Raw genomic sequence first — 18,199 nt, 5'->3', positions numbered from 1 at the left:
CTGCTCGCACCGGGTCTCCACCCAGTCCACCAGCTCACCCCCATTGTCCTCCACTACCTCCGTGTGTGTGTGTGCGTCACTTACCCCGTCTTCATCGTGTAGTCTTCCCTCTATCGTTCCCATCTCCCGTGTCTCTGCCAACTCAGTCACCTCTTCACCCTTTACCTCCCTTGTCTCAACTATTATTTCTGTCTCTTCCCTTGTTATCTCCCTCGTGCACGTCTCCGTCACCCCAATTAGTTTGTCCCTCTCGGTTACCGTCACTTTTTCTGTCACGACCCTCGCCCAACACGCCCCCCGAATTATTTTGTCACCCGCCTCCACCGCGGGCCCGACAGCCGTTGCACTCCCTCCCAGCTCGTTCGCTCCCACACGTGGAGTCGCCATTTTAAACTCCCTGGTAACGGCCTTCATGCCCGCCTGCAGGCATCGGCCCATGTTCTGCGTCTCACCCCGCAGCTTTTTCGTTTCTTCCTTCATTTGCTTGTTCATTCCTTTCATTTCGTTTTTCATTTCATTTGTGTTTGTATCCATCTTTTCGTTTATTTGTTGTGTATTCGCATCCATCTTTTGTGTATTCGCATCCATCCTCGCTGTCACTTCGTTCATTTGCTTGTTCATGTTCGCTGTCATTTCCGCCAGCATGGCGCACAGCTGGGCCATGTCGGGTGCGCTTGGGTGAGCCGATTCGGCAAAGATCGGGGGGTTTTGGCGGAGGGGGGGAGGGAAGGTGTCATACACCGCGGCTGCTGCCGCACCTATTTCGGGCTCTGGGTTCAGTTGGGCGAGTTCGTTTTCCTGTACAACCAACATTTCCTGCACGGGGATTTCATCCTGGACCATGGATTCTACACATTCTACATCCATTTCTAATACCCCCAGCTACCGCTCGCCTTGAGACGCCATCTTGCTTCTCGCAAAGGGTTAATTTAGCTCGCTCGTAATTTGGAGGGAATCGGGGGTCGCTCCTCTCACCCCTGGACCGATTCCCGTGAATTTAGCCGGAGACAGGAGAGCCCGTTTTCCCGTTCTCCGATACCAGTGCCGCGAGGACGGCGATGAGTTTGTATCGCACGACCTGACACCAGTGTTGCAGATTCGCGCCCGCCGGCGTGCGAACAGCCACGTAACTCGAATCGCGGCACGTCACCCACCGGACGGACAATCCAGTCGTGACCCTCTCGGACTAACGCCGGGAACCAGTCACGGGTGGACCTTTCGGCCTCACCACGATCGTGCCAATCGGCCCCCCGCGTGGGATAGGGTTGCTCGCCAAATTCGACCTACCTAAGTACCCACACGGAGGGTAGACCGGGCGATCGCACCTCGCCGCAGGTCGACTTCGGACACGGGCCACTTTAAGCGACCCGTTCCGTACTATCGGGATAACCGAGCGGTGTTATCGTCGGCCCCGACGGTTCGATCAATTATCGGGCGTATTCAGCCCACTACCAACCCTTTACGTGAAGTAAGATGGAGATTCAATGAAAGAAAAGAGGAAGCGAAACGGGAAAACAGTTCAACATAATTCACATTTATTTCGCGATGGCACACGGAAAGCACACATATACAATTACACCAAAAGCAAATGTAAAAGAAGAAGAAACACAATATTACACAAAAAGCAAATATAAAAGAAGAAGACAATGCAGAGCTATCCGACTACCGAGCACACGGCAACACTTATACAATTTTACTTCACAGACGGCGCCGACAACACATATACCCAAAGCAAAAGAAAAGGACCACCCTCAAGGATGAGGCGGGCCTGGGGCCGAGACCGCGTCGGGCCTACCCATCTGATGATGAGACGCAAAGTGGCGGTGGCGCCCCAACTCCGCGGGCCTCGCGGACAGTGTCTGGTAGGGGGTGGGAAAGGGGCCCCCTTGTCGCACTATCTCAGCGCGGGGGGAAACAGGAGGGGGTTGTTGATGCTCGGGGGAAAGGAGGATATCTCCCTGTCTCGGGTCCCATGACGAGCGTCTCCACCACGACCTCGGTCGCGCCGCCGGCCTCTCCCTCCGCAGCTCCCCGACTCCGACGCGAGCACCCCCTCAACCGCCTTCGCCGCCGCCGCCTCTCCACAGCTTCGTCCGATCGCCCTCTCCGTCTCCTCTCTTGACTCGTCCCAACTCTTCACTGGCTCCGCGAACTCCCAACTGCGAACTGCCTTGACTGACGAACGCGGTCGTTTATATCCCCCGTGGCTTCGCCCCTTCACCTTTGACCCTTTGCCGCCGACCCTTCATCTCTAGCTGGCTCCCCATTGGACCGAGGAAAAGTGGGCGTGAATGCTTTTTGATCCATGAATTTGCATATAGCGACCACGCTCCAACGCCCTGGAGGCGGGGCCAAATCGCCCCACGCTCACCGATAGGACGGAACAGAAGTGGGCGTGAGTCGTTTTTGATCCGTTTTCTTTGGAAAGTCTGTGATGTTTCTGAACACGCTGCTCGGTGCGCGCCCTGCACGAGTCCAGTATCGGTGCCCACAAGTGGCGCAAGAATGGTGGTGATGCGATGGTGGCGAGTTGTGACGGTAAAGGTCGTGGCTGTTGTTGTGAAGCGGCGTTGTGGTTGGTGGTTGTTGTGTGATGGCTGTTGAGACGTGGTTGGTGGTGGTAGTAATGGCGGCTGGTCCAAAATAAAGATAGTAAAAGAAAAACGGCTATTTAAAAGGGTCGCAGCCCGCATAAGTGACATTTATTCCCTCTAAACAACGGGTTTGGGCCTAACTACACATATACTTACAGAGATATCTCACCTAAGGGACCTGAATGGTGGTTTGCTAATTTCGTCAACCACAACAATATATATATATATATATATATATATATATATATATATATATATATATATATATATATATATATATATATATATATATATATATATATGGCAAGGAAACCCCCATCCCCTTTTTGTGTTAATTGGTTGTTGCAAATAATTGCAATGGCACGTCTGTTTATGTCCTTTGCAACTAACAAGTGCATGATCAAATGTTAATTGGGGAGTTATTTTGCATCGCTAGTCACATGCTCCCATTGACTTAGTGTCCTTTTTACTCATACCTGGTGTTGGTTTAGTGGTTCGGGTCGTGGTTTGGGGTCCTAGGGTCCGAGTTCAAGCGCGTTGGCTGCTGAATTAACACCAGAGGGTTGACTCAGCCTGTCATCCTTCCGAGGTCGGCAAAATGAGTGCCAGCTTGCTGGTATAGGGTCATTCCATGTCAAATCATTAAAGAATCTGCTGTCATCTCTCAGATTTTTGTAAAACTTTGGGAACCAATTGGGACCCATGAAAAACGGCAAGAACTCAAATATTTTTGCTAACAGCCTCTTAATTAGTGAGATACAGACTAACGAACTTTGGACTAATTAGCACGACGTCGCAAATTCAAATGGCCACATCTCTAAAAGTATAACACCAAGAGAGCTGGTTTTGGTGTCATTTTAACGGTATTTTCATGCCCTATGAATTTGTCTGGGCAACATTTTCCAACCTCCAACCACAAGTTATCACAAAATATAAACTTCAATCGTGAATCCCCAAAAAATGTATCCTTCAAATTTCCTCAAATTCATCCCAGAGGTACCTTATGATGTCAAGAAGCTTCCACATAAGTTTTGTGATGGGCACTCCAATAGTTTCTGAGATATGAGCAATAATGTACATGTACGTATGGCATATAGGTTCGAAAATCAGCATTTGTAATGTATTATACAATCAATAAGTGAGTTCAAGTACACAGTGTTCACTAACCTGACTTCGGCTTTCAATTTCCTCTTCAATGCAGCAACAGCAGCACTTGTTTCTTCCCCTCAGGCCCAGTTGAAAATGAAAGTATATGATACTTCAAAGCAATTGATGGTCGTTCCCTGTGTTCCCTGTCATGGCTAGGTTAGAATGATTGTGTAATACATTACAAATGCTGATTTTCAAACCTATATGCCATATGTACATGTACATTATTGCTCATATCTCAGAAACTATTGGAGTGCCCATCACAAAACTTATGTGGAAGCTTCTTGACATCATAAGGTACCTCTGGGATGAATTTGAGGAAATTTGAAGGATACATTTTTGGGGGATTCACGATTGAAGTTTATATTTTGTGATAACTTTTTTGTGGTTGGAGTTAGGAAAATGTTGCCCAGACAAATTCATAGGGCATGAAAATACCTTTTAAAATGACACCAAAACCAGCTCTCTTGGTGTTATACTTTTAGAGATATGGCCATTTGAATTCGCTACGTCGTGCTAATTAGTCCAAAGTTCGTTAGTCTGTATCTCACTAATTAAGAGGCTGTGAGCAAAAATATTTGAGTTCTTGCCGTTTTTCATGGGTCCCAATTGGTTCCCAAAGTTTTACAAAAATCTGAGAGATGACAGCAGATTCTTTAATGATTTGACATGGAATGACCCTATACTGTGTCCGAGTGGCGACCCGTCCAGGATTGTGCCCAATAGCCAAGGAGACTGCTTAAGCAGCACCAATGCTCTGCACAGAGTATGGTCCCAATCTCCTCCAATCTTCTGTCTGTGAACAGAATATCTCAAAAAATTGTGGACGGATTTCGCCGAAATTCGGTGGACAGGTTGGGTGTGTGACAAGGAAGAATTGATGGGATTTGGGTGAAGATCCAGATCTGGATCCAATATGTTTTTAAACGATTCTCCACCATTGAGAGATCGGGCCAAAAACGATATGTCGTGCAATATCTCAAAACGTTTTGGACCGATGACAAAAATTGGTGGATGAGTTGGTGAGGTGACAATAAGAAGCCGATTAGACTTTGGTTCAGGTGCGGATCTAGATCCGGCCTATTAGTGGGATACAAAACGCAACCTGTTCAGCTTGGCCAAGGTATGCGCTCCAACAAGTGCCATTCAAGTTACTCATTCTAATGATCTTCAGACTTATAACTGAGGACACTGTTGTCTTTATATTTTCGTGTTGCCATCAAACACCAAGTTACGTGTTCAGTCACGTGACACTTGTCTGTGAAGATGTGCTCGGGAGAATTATTAAACAAACAAAACAGTTCATGTGGCTTACGTTATGACACGGGTACTTCAGGTAGACAAGGTCTGCCTTAGCCCTTAGTCAATGGATGAATTAACAGTTCAATACGTATGTGGATTTAAACACGAGGGGCATTCAAAAAAAGTTATACGAACACGATCCTTTTCCCAAGAAAAGCAGAGTGTTAAAATTTTTTCGTTAGACAAGCACACGTTAGACAAGTCCCATGAAAGGTTACACAGTTCTAAATGTTTATAACTCTTGTGTTCCTCGTGGATGAATATCAAAAGACTAAATCTGCTGTTATCGTTTTAAGACATTACTCGAACCAAATTTTCGGACTACAACACTGTTAAGCTGCTCCTTCGAATAAAGCCAGTCTCACGATCACAGAGCGAAAGAGAAAATAACATGAGAAGCATTTAAAAGAAACAGGTAAGCTTTTATCCATCCATCCATTGGGACCACTCTGTGCAGAGTGTTGGTGCTGCCTTCGCGGTACTCCTTGGCTATTGAGCACAATTCTGGATGGGTTGCCACTCTGACACGGGATACCAGCAAGCTGGCACTCATTTTGCCAACCTTAGAAGGATGACAGGCAGAGTTCACCCCACCCGGTATTAATTCAGCAGCTGAATGGGGTTTGAGCTCAGGATCATGGGATCCCAAGCCCACCACCCTAACCATTAAACCAACACCAGGCATAACCTTTTATGGGTTACACACCGTTTAATCGGTAATTCAGTTTCATCTTCTTAATACAAAAGCTGCGATGTTTTGATTCCTATTTTCATTTTGACGTTTTCATCTGGCTCTTTCAAACTGATCATCTGAGAGATATAAATCATAGTTACATTTGAACCACCAGAGGGCATAGTTAGATTAATTCATGGCCAGATAAGAAAGCTTGCCCGCCGTCATCGTTCCGGGCAAAATTGCATCTGAAGTACTGCAGTTGAAAGATGCTGGAGAGCTGCGCTTGCTACGGTTGTACCAACCGAAGGAGGAGAAACAGTGAAATTTCCTTTCATGCGAGTCGTAGAGTAACCTGTTCAGTGAACCAGGTTACTCTACGACTGGAGTACATAACATCAGTGGAGTACACAACATCAAACGATAATGAGTTAGTTGTACTTTACTCTGAGACCATGACCATTTTAAAGTTGATCACAGTCATAGACTGACCAACATCAACATTGTTTAACTCAAACAATCGCCAAGTTGGTTAAATCATGCATCAGTTCGACATTAAAGTGAATCATCGTATTAATAAGAATAGGACCGCACGTTTTGAAGCTCACATGTATGAGGAGCAACAGTCACTCAAACAACCCCAGACCCCACTCAAACACCACCCATAGACACAGATTTTATTTTTTTCTGATGTGAACAAACTTTGGTACATCACGGGTAATGAAGGTTGTGACCAAGTTTCATTAAAATTGTGTGTGTAGTTTCAGAGAAGAGAGAAAACACCTATTTTGGGGGATCAACCTCCCCTCCCCCCAAAGACCCCTTTTATGAGCGTAGATTTTGGACACCCAGAAGGATTAAAAACAAAACCTGTCAAAACCAGAGCAGCTCCTTGTGAGCCAACGGCCATCCATATCTAGCACCCAACTGTCTGCAGACGTCCTCCTGCAGTTGGGTTACAATTTTTCGGAGCTTGGTGGCAGGAATGGTGGTAGGATTTTGCACTCCGGCCACTGGAAAACACTTCATTCTGCAAAACCCAGAAATGCAAAGAAAACTGAAAACCCACACTGTGGGAGTACCTCCGATGCTGTTGCCCTTTGCAGGGCAGCTCACAAGATGACAGGATTGGGGCAAAGCCTTAGGGACCCCCATTCCTTGATGATCGGAAGAAAAGCAGGGGTAAACTTCCTGGGTCAGATTGCGGTGGTGTGTGGCGGCGTGGTGCTAAGGCGTTGTCCAACAGACGGTGGTCTCCTTGTGTTAACATGAGGTGGTCCCTTTAGGTGGGTGTCTGGAATGTCCTATCCCAAAGAGAGGATGATCACCTGTCTCTGTTATCATCTGAGCTCAAGCGTTTGAACATTGGTATTGCAGCACTATCTGAGATTCGGACACCGAATGGTGTCGAGATCATGGCGGGTGGTTACACCTACTATTGGTATGGTCGCTCTGATAGTTAACATACCCATGAAGTTACTTTAGCTGTGTCCAATAAGCCGACTCCAATGATAATTGACGTAACACCGGTCAATGAACGTATTGTAAGACTAAGGATTCATCACTCCTTGGGTGTCGTTTCCCTGGTCTCTGTATATGCTCCGACCGAGGCGAGTGATATTGTTGTGGGGCCGGGTGTCGGCGGCGAGCACGACCGCGAGGTGGAGCAGTGGAGACGGCTCCACTGAACACCCGGAATCTCGATCGTGCTTCTCGGAGAACTGCGAAAAGGCACGGGTCCCTTACAGGACCGTGAATCGCCAATAATTAAACCGCATGGAATAGGGTTAATTGCAAACTTCAATATACCTAAGTATCCACGTGGCAAAGCTACCGGGGAATTCACACCCTCGACGGAGCTTGAGCGGAACGAGCCGTTCCGTGCTCGAACCGTGCGTAACCTGAGCGGATGGTTACCGAGGTCCGTCGGTCAAAATGCACAATTTACCATTTCCCAATTTCCCAACACGCACCGTGCTAAAGGCCCTGTCACACCTTGATGATTTAGCAAACGTATACCTGACGTATGCAAAATTGGGCTAAAACGCCGGCACACGAACACGTTATGACTAAGTTTGTATACGTTAAGACCACGCTGAAAAACACTGCCATACGTTGTAGTACGCTGGCTTTCATCGTACTTTGCTGTTGTCCTCAAATTTTAGCACGCTTGAAATTTTACGACGTATGCTAGCGTACGACTCACACGTTTTGCTACGCTGGCCATAATTTGTAGGCACGTTATGCGATCGTTGACACACGTTACTTGTAAGTTTCTCATGAGTCGAAACACGTCGAGGTAATGATTAGCGTACCCGAAACTTATTTATAACCTATGAGTAACGTGTTGTAGGTACATTACACGATTGTTGACACACGTCGAGGCACGTTACTCAGAAGTCGAAACACGTCGAGGTAATGCTTAGCGTACCCAAAATTTATTTCTAACCTATGAGTAACATGCTTTGAACCTATGTGTAACGTACCTCCAACGCATATTGGCTTATTTGATTGAAGTCTTCTGGACGACCACAGAACTTACTGAACGTGTTTCTAATTTACAGCTACTGTATAATGGCATATTGGCAGCGTTTAAAAAAAACAACTTCTGATATTTCATCACGTGCCGTTACATCACGTCCGATTGCCTCTTCAGTTTGCTCATGTCTTATTCTTAGTTCCTCCTCTGTGAATATTTTCTGTTTGAGGATATTGTCACGTCGACGTTGAAACTTAAAAGCAAACGTCTGAATATATTTTAAAATTCATGATAGACTATATAAATATAATATTTATATAGTCTATCATGAATTTATATAGTCTATCATGAAAATTCATGATAGACTAAAATTTTTTAAAATAAATAAACCAATGTCACCCTCAGGGTGACCCGTATCTTGCCAAAAGGTGACCACATGTGACTTCTTTAAGGTCACACTGAGGTGAAGAGCTGCTATCCACCAGGAGCGACTCCTTGAGGAATATCTGCCTACGAGAGATTCCGATGAGAATCGTTCTACAGAGTAACCATGAAAAATATGTGTTTGCCTCATAACGTCACCAAGTCTCAAGCTTGACATATCTAGAAAGCACTCATCGAGGTGTTCAATTTGAGGTACTACACGATATGGTCCCTAAAACTTGAAAATTTGTTCTGATGAGAATCGTTCTACAGAGTAACCATGAAAAATGTGTTTGCCTCATAACGTCACCAAATGACGTCATAATGTCTCAAGCTTGACATATCTAGAAAGCACTCATCGAGGTGTTCAATTTGAGGTACTACATGATATGGTTCCTAAAACTTGAAAATTTGACCTTGGGGTCAAATGTGTTTGACCTCAGGCGCTAACCATGAAGGTCAAGGCCAATCACCACCAAAATTAATCAGCTGAGTGCCAGACCATGACCTATATTCCCATTAAGTTTGAAGACGATCCGATCAAAATTACTCAAAAAATAAGGGTTTCGTCGACTCCCCTGATTTGCGACAAAGTGACCTTGACCTTCAAAATTTTGTGCGCTAAAAGGGACCTCTATAGGCCTCTGATATGCGAAGTTACAAAAATTTCCAATGATAACTGTGCTCTGCAGAATTTTTTATACGTGATTACAGACAAATAAACAAACAAACAAAAAAACAAAAACAAAAAAATACAAGCTGACTAACATATCTTGCAAAACTTCGTTTTGGCAAGATAATAAAAAAAAACAACAACAACCAGATATTTCGTCACGTGCCTTCACGGAGCCAAGGAGAAAAAAAGAAAATGTGCCTTGACGGAGAAAATAAGTTCCGGGTATGCTAAACATTACCTCGACGTGTTTCGACTTACAAGGAACTTGTGTCGACGTGTGTCAACGATCGCATATTGTGCCTACAACTTATTCCCAGCGTATGCGGAACGTGTGAGCCATATGGCGAGTACGTCATAAAATTTTCAGCATGCTTGAAATTTCACGACGTACTAAAAACGTACCACGAAATATGACAGAGTACTTCATCGTTTTTCAGCGTGCTCTTAACGTATACACAACTTACCCATACCGTATTCGACGTGTGCCAGCGTTTTAGACACATTTTCATGGGTCGGCATACGCTGGCTAAATCGTCAAGGTGTGACTGCGTGGTTGACACTTCCAATTTTCAGGCGGTTATGATTTAAATCGGTGTGCGGCAGGTTTTTAACAGGCTTCGCCACAAGTTCGTCGGCGATACGTGCAGTGCGCTATGCCTAAGTTAAACTATCGTTGGGCATAGGTTGTGAACGCCGACAACAGGCTAAGCATTCGTTGGTATAAGTTATCTATAAGACAACGAAACGTTCTGTGCCCGTTACTAATATGTTATGCATACGACCAACACGTTATGAATACACCAAAAACTTAAAAAAAACAAAAAAAACTCAAAACTTCAGCGTCCACCAAAGTTTTACATACATTTTTATACGTTGCCATTGCTAGCTAAATCGTCAAGGTGTGACAGCGCCTTAAGCCAATGAAAGAAGCACAGAAACGAGCTGCTACATTCAACAATAGGGGTATTTATTTTACAATAATCGGGGAGGGGAAGCACACAAGAGCAGAGTTATCACGACTATAAGAAATGCAATATACAATGAGCAAAGAAAGCACTTACACAGTTGTTACTTAAAGACGGGGCCCAAGGACACACACACACAAAAACACACACACACACACACACACACGCCCAGAAAGACATGGACCTGTCCACCTCATGTGGTTCTCGACCATCTTGGGGTAACGGGACTCGAACCCGCAGCAGAGGCCACTCCAAGCTCCAGGTACGGAGGGTAGGTCGCATCTGGCATTGGCACGCTCCTCCGGCTCGCAGGCAGGCGACACGAGATGATCTCCTGAGTTGAGATCGTCGACCGCCCGCAGCAATGCGCCAGACGAGACGCCCCGGATCCGTGCGATGCAGTCGGCCGCAGACCCGGACAGAGACGCAATCTCGAGCAGACTCGACGCAAATCCTTCGTTGCTTCTTCTTTGTCGCTTTTCTTTTGGGGCCCGTCCGCCCCGTGGCCTGCTCCCATTGGGTCGACGTCGTGCCGCAGCTCCGCCTTCTTGCCAAGGACCGCCCCGACTCTGATCTGCTCGTCGCCCATTGGGCGGAAAACGACGCATACCCTTATTTGGCGCGCAGCTGAAGCGAAACGTTTTGTGACCATACACGGTGCGAAATCCACACGGAAACACACAATGCCTGAGGCATGGAATTCCAGACACGGCCGCATGCCGCGAGCGCGCGGAGCGCTGACAATGCCGCGAGCAGAGTGTTGTTGTCGTTGTAGTAGTAGTAGTAGTAGTAGTAGTAGTAGTAGTAGTAGTAGTAGTAGTAGTAGTAGTAGTAGTAGTAGTAGTAGGTGATGTAAAAATCCAATATATAAAATAATCCACAGCGCACGTCCACTTAATTCCCATGAGATTAGGGACGGGAGTCACGGGACCCGAACTAGAAACACACACTTACCGATATAACTGAGCGATAAGGACTCTGGCTGTTGTGTGCAGTCAGCTTCCAAATCCATAACAATATCACCATGGAGGAGGGAGGCATTCTATGCCATGCTTGCCTAACATGGACTTTCAAACTTGCAAAAAAGGATTTTTCTTTTTTTTCTTTTTTATGATGACACTTAGGAGCTTGTTCATGCAGGGTGATCCATAATTAAGTCCCTATCAAATAAATAAATGTCATTGTGTGTGTGTGTGTGTGTGTGTGTGTGTGTATGTGCACGTGTGTGCACGCGTGTGCGTGTGTCTGTGACCGCTGTTTCTCGACAACCACTGGTCTGATCTAATTGAAACCTGCCAGGTATATTGCTGGGGACCTGAGGATGTGCCTTTTCAAGGTTTGATATTAATCGGACAAGTGGTTCCCAAGTTATGGCCATTTATTTACCAACCAATGAAAAGACACGGTGCTATGACATCACGATTGACGTCACAATTCTTTTCTTTTTTTGCACGATGATGTCACAATTCTTCTTCTTTTGATATGACGTCACAATTGACGCTGGGGACCTGAGTATGTGCCTTTTCAAGGTTTGATAGCGTTCTTCATCCGTTTCCCAAGTGTTTCCTAAATTATGGCCATTTATGATACGGTTGGTCCGATCTAATTGAAACAATGCCCCAATGCAGTCGTCGTTTACGAGAGCGAAGGAATGAAGCTGCGCGTCGCGGACGCGCAATGGAATCAGACAAAGCACGAGCTGCTCGCTTGACACGCGACGCTACGCGCGTGACAAGGCATTGTGCAGCTGAAACGGATGAAGCACGAGCTGCTCGCTTGGCAGACAACACTGGACACGAGGCAAGGCATCGTGAAGAAGAAATGGACGAAGCACGAGCTGCTTGCTTGGCAGACAACACTGGACGTGAGGCAAGGCGTCGTGCAGAAGAAACGGGTGAAGCACGAGCTGCTCGCTTGGCAAACAACACTGAACGTGAGGCAAGGTGCCTTGCAGAAGAAATCCCTCACCAGCGAGAAGACCGGCAAGTAAGGGATGCCCTGCGCCATCAGGACGTACACCGTGCGAGACTAGAGCAGGCTCACCGTGAGAATCGCAACCTTGCTCGATACGATGATACCGATTTCTTCCAAGAGGAACTTCATGTTTCGTACAGGCACACGTTGAGCAGGACCTCATTATTTCAATGCACTAAATGCTCACATTGTGATGCTTTTGTGTGGAACGAGGAGAGAAGAGGATTTTGCTGCAACCATGGCAACGTCGACCTTAAGCATGATCCTACGAATGCAAAACCCGGTTCAATTCCATCACAACCTCTAGATGCTATTAAAAACCTTTTCCTGAACCAGGACTTTGTGAAGCACGCTAAACAGTACAACAATGCGCTGGCAATAGCAAGTATCGGTGTCCGAGAGATAGGTATACCTGGCTTCAATCCTGGAGTATGCATACAAGGTAAGGTTTATCATTTCATTGGTGCTCCTCTTGCCGATCTGGGTTGTACCCCACGCTTTGCTCAGATCTACTTTCACGATCCAGCCCAATCTTCTGAAGACTGTGATTCTGTTGGGATAGGTCTCTACCAACTTTGCACACCTTGATTGGGCAATATTTGCCCATTCTTCTGTACAAAACTGTTCAAGCTCAATCGAGTTGTGTGGGTAGTGTTGATAGACAGAAATATTCAAGTCATGCCACAAATTTTCGATTGGATTTAGGTTGGGGCTCTGAATGGGCCACTCAAGGACATTTATCTTTTTGTTCCTTAACTACTCCAGTGTAGCTTTGACTGTGTGCTTTTGGTTTTTGTCGTGCTTAAAGGTGAACTTCCGTCCCAATTTCAGCTTTCTTGCAGAGGGCAGCAGGTTTTCCTTTGGGATTTTCCTGTATTTTACTTCATCCATTTTCCCTTTTATCCTGACAAGTGCCCCAGCTCCTGCTGATGAAAAACATCCCAACAACATGATGCTGCCACCACCATACTTCACAGCAGGGATGGTGTTCTTTGAGTGATGGATGTGCTGTGTTGGATTTGCGCCAAGCGTAACTTTTTTTTTTGTATTTTTGTATGCACTGTCGAGGCTCATAAGAGAGCCAACACACAGAACGTACAATAAAGGGAGCAGGAGACAAGAAGGGGTGGGAGAGGGAAGGAAAAAAAACAGTGTGGAACAGACATGAGGAGATCTGTGGAAGGGAGAGGGATGGGACGGGGTACACAGGATAAAAAAGATGGACACGACAGGGACTTTCAGGTCCTTACACGACAGGAACTTTCTGGAAGGAAAGCAGGGAATTTGAAGGAGGAGGGTTTGGCGTGGATTAACGGGGATAGAAAAGATCGTGGTTTTGGATGGGGGAAGATAAGAGATGGTGGTGAACAGCTGTTTTGAAGACCTGGAGGGAAGAGTGGGATTGAAGAGTGTGGGAGTTTGTTCAAAGGTTTGGAAAAAAGAGGAATGAAAGAGTGAAGGTGAGCAGTGATTCATGATTTTGGTAGTTTTACCAGAAGGGGGTTGCTGACGGACCATGAGCGCCCTGCGGAAATATGGGGGGGGGGGGACATATCTCAGGCAGAGCAAGGGGGCGAGGGTGAGGCAGGAGAGGAGACGGGAGAAGGCAGAAAGACCACCGACCTGCCTGCGGTGAGTGAGAAACCCAAAGACAGCCTCATCATGGGAGATACCAATGATCCTAAATGCCTTGGTTTCCACAGCGTGAAGCCGAGAAAGGTGAGAGGGGGAGCACCAGCCTGGAGGAGAGAGCAATACTCCATCAGGCTGCAGACGAAAGCTTTGTAAGTGGTCAAGAGCTCATGTGTGCCAAGGAAGGACTTTGCACGATGGAGGATTGCCCAATCGGCGACTGGCTTTGGAAGCCAGCTTGGAAATGTGTCTTTCCAAGGAAACATCATGGCAGATAGTGACTCAGAAGCTTGAATGAAAGGACTTCTTCAAGAGGATTGTTGAGAATGTAGATGGGGGAGGGTTTCCAGACAGTCCTTTCGTAGAGACATAGTGAGAGTGTGAAATGTTTTTTTTTTGTTTTTTTTTGCATGGACGGCCACGCACGTATAGCCACGCACGTACAAGCACGCACGTATGGGCACGCTATGACGTCATAACTGACGTCACAATTCTTCTTCTTCATTTGATATGATGTCACAATTGATGCTGAGGACCTGAGTATGTGCCTTTTAAAGGTTTGATATCGTTCTTCATCCATTTCAGCTGTTTCCCAAGTTATGGCCATTTATTTACCAAACCAATAACAGGACACGGTGTTATAACATCACAATATGACGTAACAAAAAAAGTTTTTTTTTTTTTTGCACGTACGGCCACGCATGTACGGGCACGCAAGTGCGAAGGAATGGCCTGTGTGGTTGTTGTTTTTGGCATGCGGTTTGAAAGTTATTATTATTATTATTATTATTATTATTATTTTTCCCACTTATGGCCACGCACGTACGGGCACGTACTAGTTTAATTAATAATTTACAAACTTTCCTTCAACATTTTCCTTCATTCCCACAACTATGTACTATTCTGGATCTTTAACAGAGAATACAAATACATGTAATACTGAAAAAGACAGTGAGACCGAGTTAATAATGTGGAACTAGGGGATGAGAGCAAATTCTTTCCACTGAGTTTTCACGTGAAAATGAATAGGAACATCTGGGTTCTCCAAGTTTGGTTGCCCAGAATAGTGATGGCAGAGAAGCTTTTTAATGTGGCCTTCTGATTTGCGCACGCTGAATGGGAAGCATGCAGTCCAGTTGGTGGACGTAAGTCGATGATACAAATGCACTTCAATGGCATCCAGAGAGATGGTGTTGCCCAACGTTCAGAAAGGCAACACGGAGACATTTATTTGTCTGTGCGAACTTTAATGACAGAAGGCATGTGGTGAACACAATCTTAAAGCATAATTTACAAAAAGGTTCAAAAAGCAACACTTTAACATGCTTGATAGCTCAAAATATAAAAATACAGTATGTGGATACATTCATAGCCTGTCTTTGGGGTGATGGGGGGTGATTGTGAAACTATTTTGTACATTTAAGGGAGAATTTGCATATTGCTTTGTACACAACACCAGTATCATAACATTCAATGACTGCACAAAACAGAATGACACTCGCGTTTGTGATGGCTGCTCCATCGTCGCGCGTTGTGACCGTTCAATCGGGCTGCGACAGATGTGAACAGCCAAACGTCACCGAGGCTGATGCAATGGGTCGTTGACCATAGGTGATTGGCGGTGGTTGTAGGAAAATTGTATAAACCTTTATGGAGAGGTGCTCACACCGTCAAAAGGACGACGCAGGGTTCTGTACAGCTTCATTGTGCATTTCCGTTTGTCTCTCTTTTTCTGGGTTTCCTCCCAACTTTTGGTTTTATTTGAAACAACGGTTTGTTCTTAACGTCAAAAAACATAAGTCCCCGCATACTAACCCTATACAAGCAAAACGCCTGTGACCATAAATTATAAAGGATCGCCGGAGAGGCGACAAAGTACCATAAAACTTCCTTGGAAGGAAAGTTTGTATCGGGGTCTTACAGCTGGGACTTTCATAGTCCAAATCGGATTAAAGTTTGCTCTCAGCTTTGGATTAAACATCATATTGCACAGGACACACTCGAATACCTAATCTTGTCCTCATTTTTGAGTTGAACAATAAATTACAAGCATTGTACGCAGCACTCGACAAATAAAAAATCGTGAACTCATAAATTATACTAGCACAGGTATAAAACATTTCAAACCTGCTTTTAAAGATCTGAAATCAATAAATACCACTGATTTTTTTTTTTAAGGGGAAGAGGATTCTGGAACATGGACATTTGCAGTTAATTGAAGGACTAACAGGTAAATTAAATTGCAGGGATGGAACTGTGAAATGCAACCAACAACAACTCTGCCGAGGGAATGATGGTTAGAAAACTGGAGGCCATGATCAGCCAATGTGTCAGAAACACCAGTGGACCACCATTACGTCGAATGACCATACTTGAGATATCGTTGTGAATGCAGGCATCTGCCATTTGAACTCTGAGCGTTCTACTTGTATCACAACTCAAGGGACGCTAGCGGCATATCGGATTGATTGGAGAACGTTGGGGGTCTTTCAGATATGCCAAATGAGCAGATGATTCGTGCTGTCATCACGGCCAGCAGTTTCGCTGCTACCGCACATCCTGAAGTCTTCGTATCCATCTCCTCCACTGACGATGAGGGTGCGCATCGCCCTCACAGCAGAGTTAGCCCCACGTCGCCGTTGAGAGCCCTTGCGTTGCCACTGTTGCCTTGGATGCGGATTGATGCATTTGCCATATACAGTTCCAGTTTGGCCTGTATGAAGGTGACAGCATTGTATGGTTGACGAATTGTCATGATTATTAGCTAAACTCGCTATTGCCATACTCCACTGGCAGGGTTTAGGGTGTCTACAACCAGTTGTGAACGTTTAAAAAAGCTGAGAGTTGGCTCATCAAGAAATGTGGATAGTCAAATTCAGGATACCATTGTAATCGTCCTTAACCATGCCAGGAAGTTAGAAATTTGGTCAGGGTAATGGCACATGTGGCCTACTCTATTTGAAAGGTACATTGAGATATTTAATGTCCATCAGCAAAACTTAGCAGATGTGACCACTGACCATTTTAACACCCCTCTGAAGGATGGGGTGCTCATTGCTCGGAATGCCATGCAAAGCACAGGGATGACTGCTTATAGCCAGGCTCGGAATATACCGCAGAGTCAGTCACACAAAGGGGAGAACATTACCTCTGAGCTGTCTTTTAAGCACATTAAACCTGAGTACCATTTTGTTAAAGCTCGAGACTATTGTAGTGAAGCCATTTTAATCTTTTTTTCTCTCTCTTTTTTTCATTTTAGCCAATTTAATCTGTTTCAATACAGCGTATTACCTCTATTCCGATCAGCCAGGAACCCTTTTCTTGTTGATACCTTCTCCAAATCCAAAATGAATCCTCAACTCCAGCAATTCACACCTCTGTCTTTTCGCCTGTGGAACCGTTTTCCTAGAGTCCATTGTCTCGAGTTCTTCCCGATAGGTTTATGTCTGCTGCTCATCGCTACCTGCTGGTCTCTCCAATTTCCATTACTGACCTTGACGACACCCAATGAGAGCGTGTTTTCACACTTTTCCTGTAATTCCTCTACTTGTGCTCTTGTGCATTTGTTTATTGTCAGCCCAACGTTTTCCCTTTGCCTCTTTTAGCCTGTTAATTCATTCCACCCCACCCCCAGTTGTGCTGCGTGCTCTTCCATGAGCCCCAATACATGAATAAATAAATAAATAAAAAACAGAGCAGATTTATGACCACGAGTTAAGTCAAGCATGTGCTGAACAAACACCTGTATAGCAAACTGCCATTGTTCTCATGGAGTAACATTTACCTGTTGAAACTACAGAATTCATAGAACACCTTCCCCCATGCAATCTTGAGAAAAAAAGGATATGGGCAGGGTCCGCGAGAAGCAAGTATGATTGGTCGAGATGATGTAAAATGCCGTAATATTTTGTCCAAGTATTGCTTAACAAAAAGGATTTTGAAAGTGCCCAAAAGGCGATTTGTGTTCTATAGTGTTCAAGTGTATAATATAATTCAATTAAAATAAAATAAAGATTTTAAAGGTTGGAGAAATATTTTTTCCAGAATTTTACCTCCGTTAATACACCGTTTTTTACACCACCTTATTGAACACATTAAATGAGTCCTTTGTTGTATTAGTTCTGCCTGTTGATTGTGTCCTTTATAACGTCATTATAAAAACAGTAAGTTTCCTGTTTGGAATTATTTTCAATTTTGTCTGGCTTCCAGACAGGCAGACAGAGTAAAAAAATATCTCACTTCTCTGCACATGCATGACTGGGATGAATCCAGAGCCAAAGTACTCCTAAACGGCAGGTTCGTATTCCGATTCATGTTCAAAAAACAAAGCAT

At 45.1% G+C, this 18,199-nt stretch overlaps 1 protein-coding gene across 2 annotated transcripts in view; it reads right to left on the bottom strand.

The window, feature by feature from the left end:
• Nucleotides 1–15,546: 15,546 nt before the first annotated feature.
• Nucleotides 15,547–18,199, bottom strand: part of ARHGEF17 (Rho guanine nucleotide exchange factor 17) — a 153,781-nt gene continuing 151,128 nt past the window's right edge. For both annotated transcript variants that reach the window (XM_085852613.1, XM_085852612.1), the window contains one exon: nt 15,547–16,580. In XM_085852613.1, the coding sequence (XP_085708739.1) occupies nt 16,357–16,580 (224 nt within the window). In that variant the 3' untranslated portion in view covers nt 15,547–16,356. The remainder of the gene's footprint in view (nt 16,581–18,199) is intronic.

Source organism: Eptatretus burgeri, chromosome 13 (assembly GCF_056783735.1).
Source record: "Eptatretus burgeri isolate ZD-2024b chromosome 13, Ebu_testis_v1, whole genome shotgun sequence".
Classification (NCBI taxonomy): Eukaryota; Metazoa; Chordata; class Myxini; order Myxiniformes; family Myxinidae; genus Eptatretus; species Eptatretus burgeri.
The sequence above is the reverse complement of the archived record's forward strand: the minus strand, read 5'-3'. Positions and strand labels throughout refer to the sequence as shown.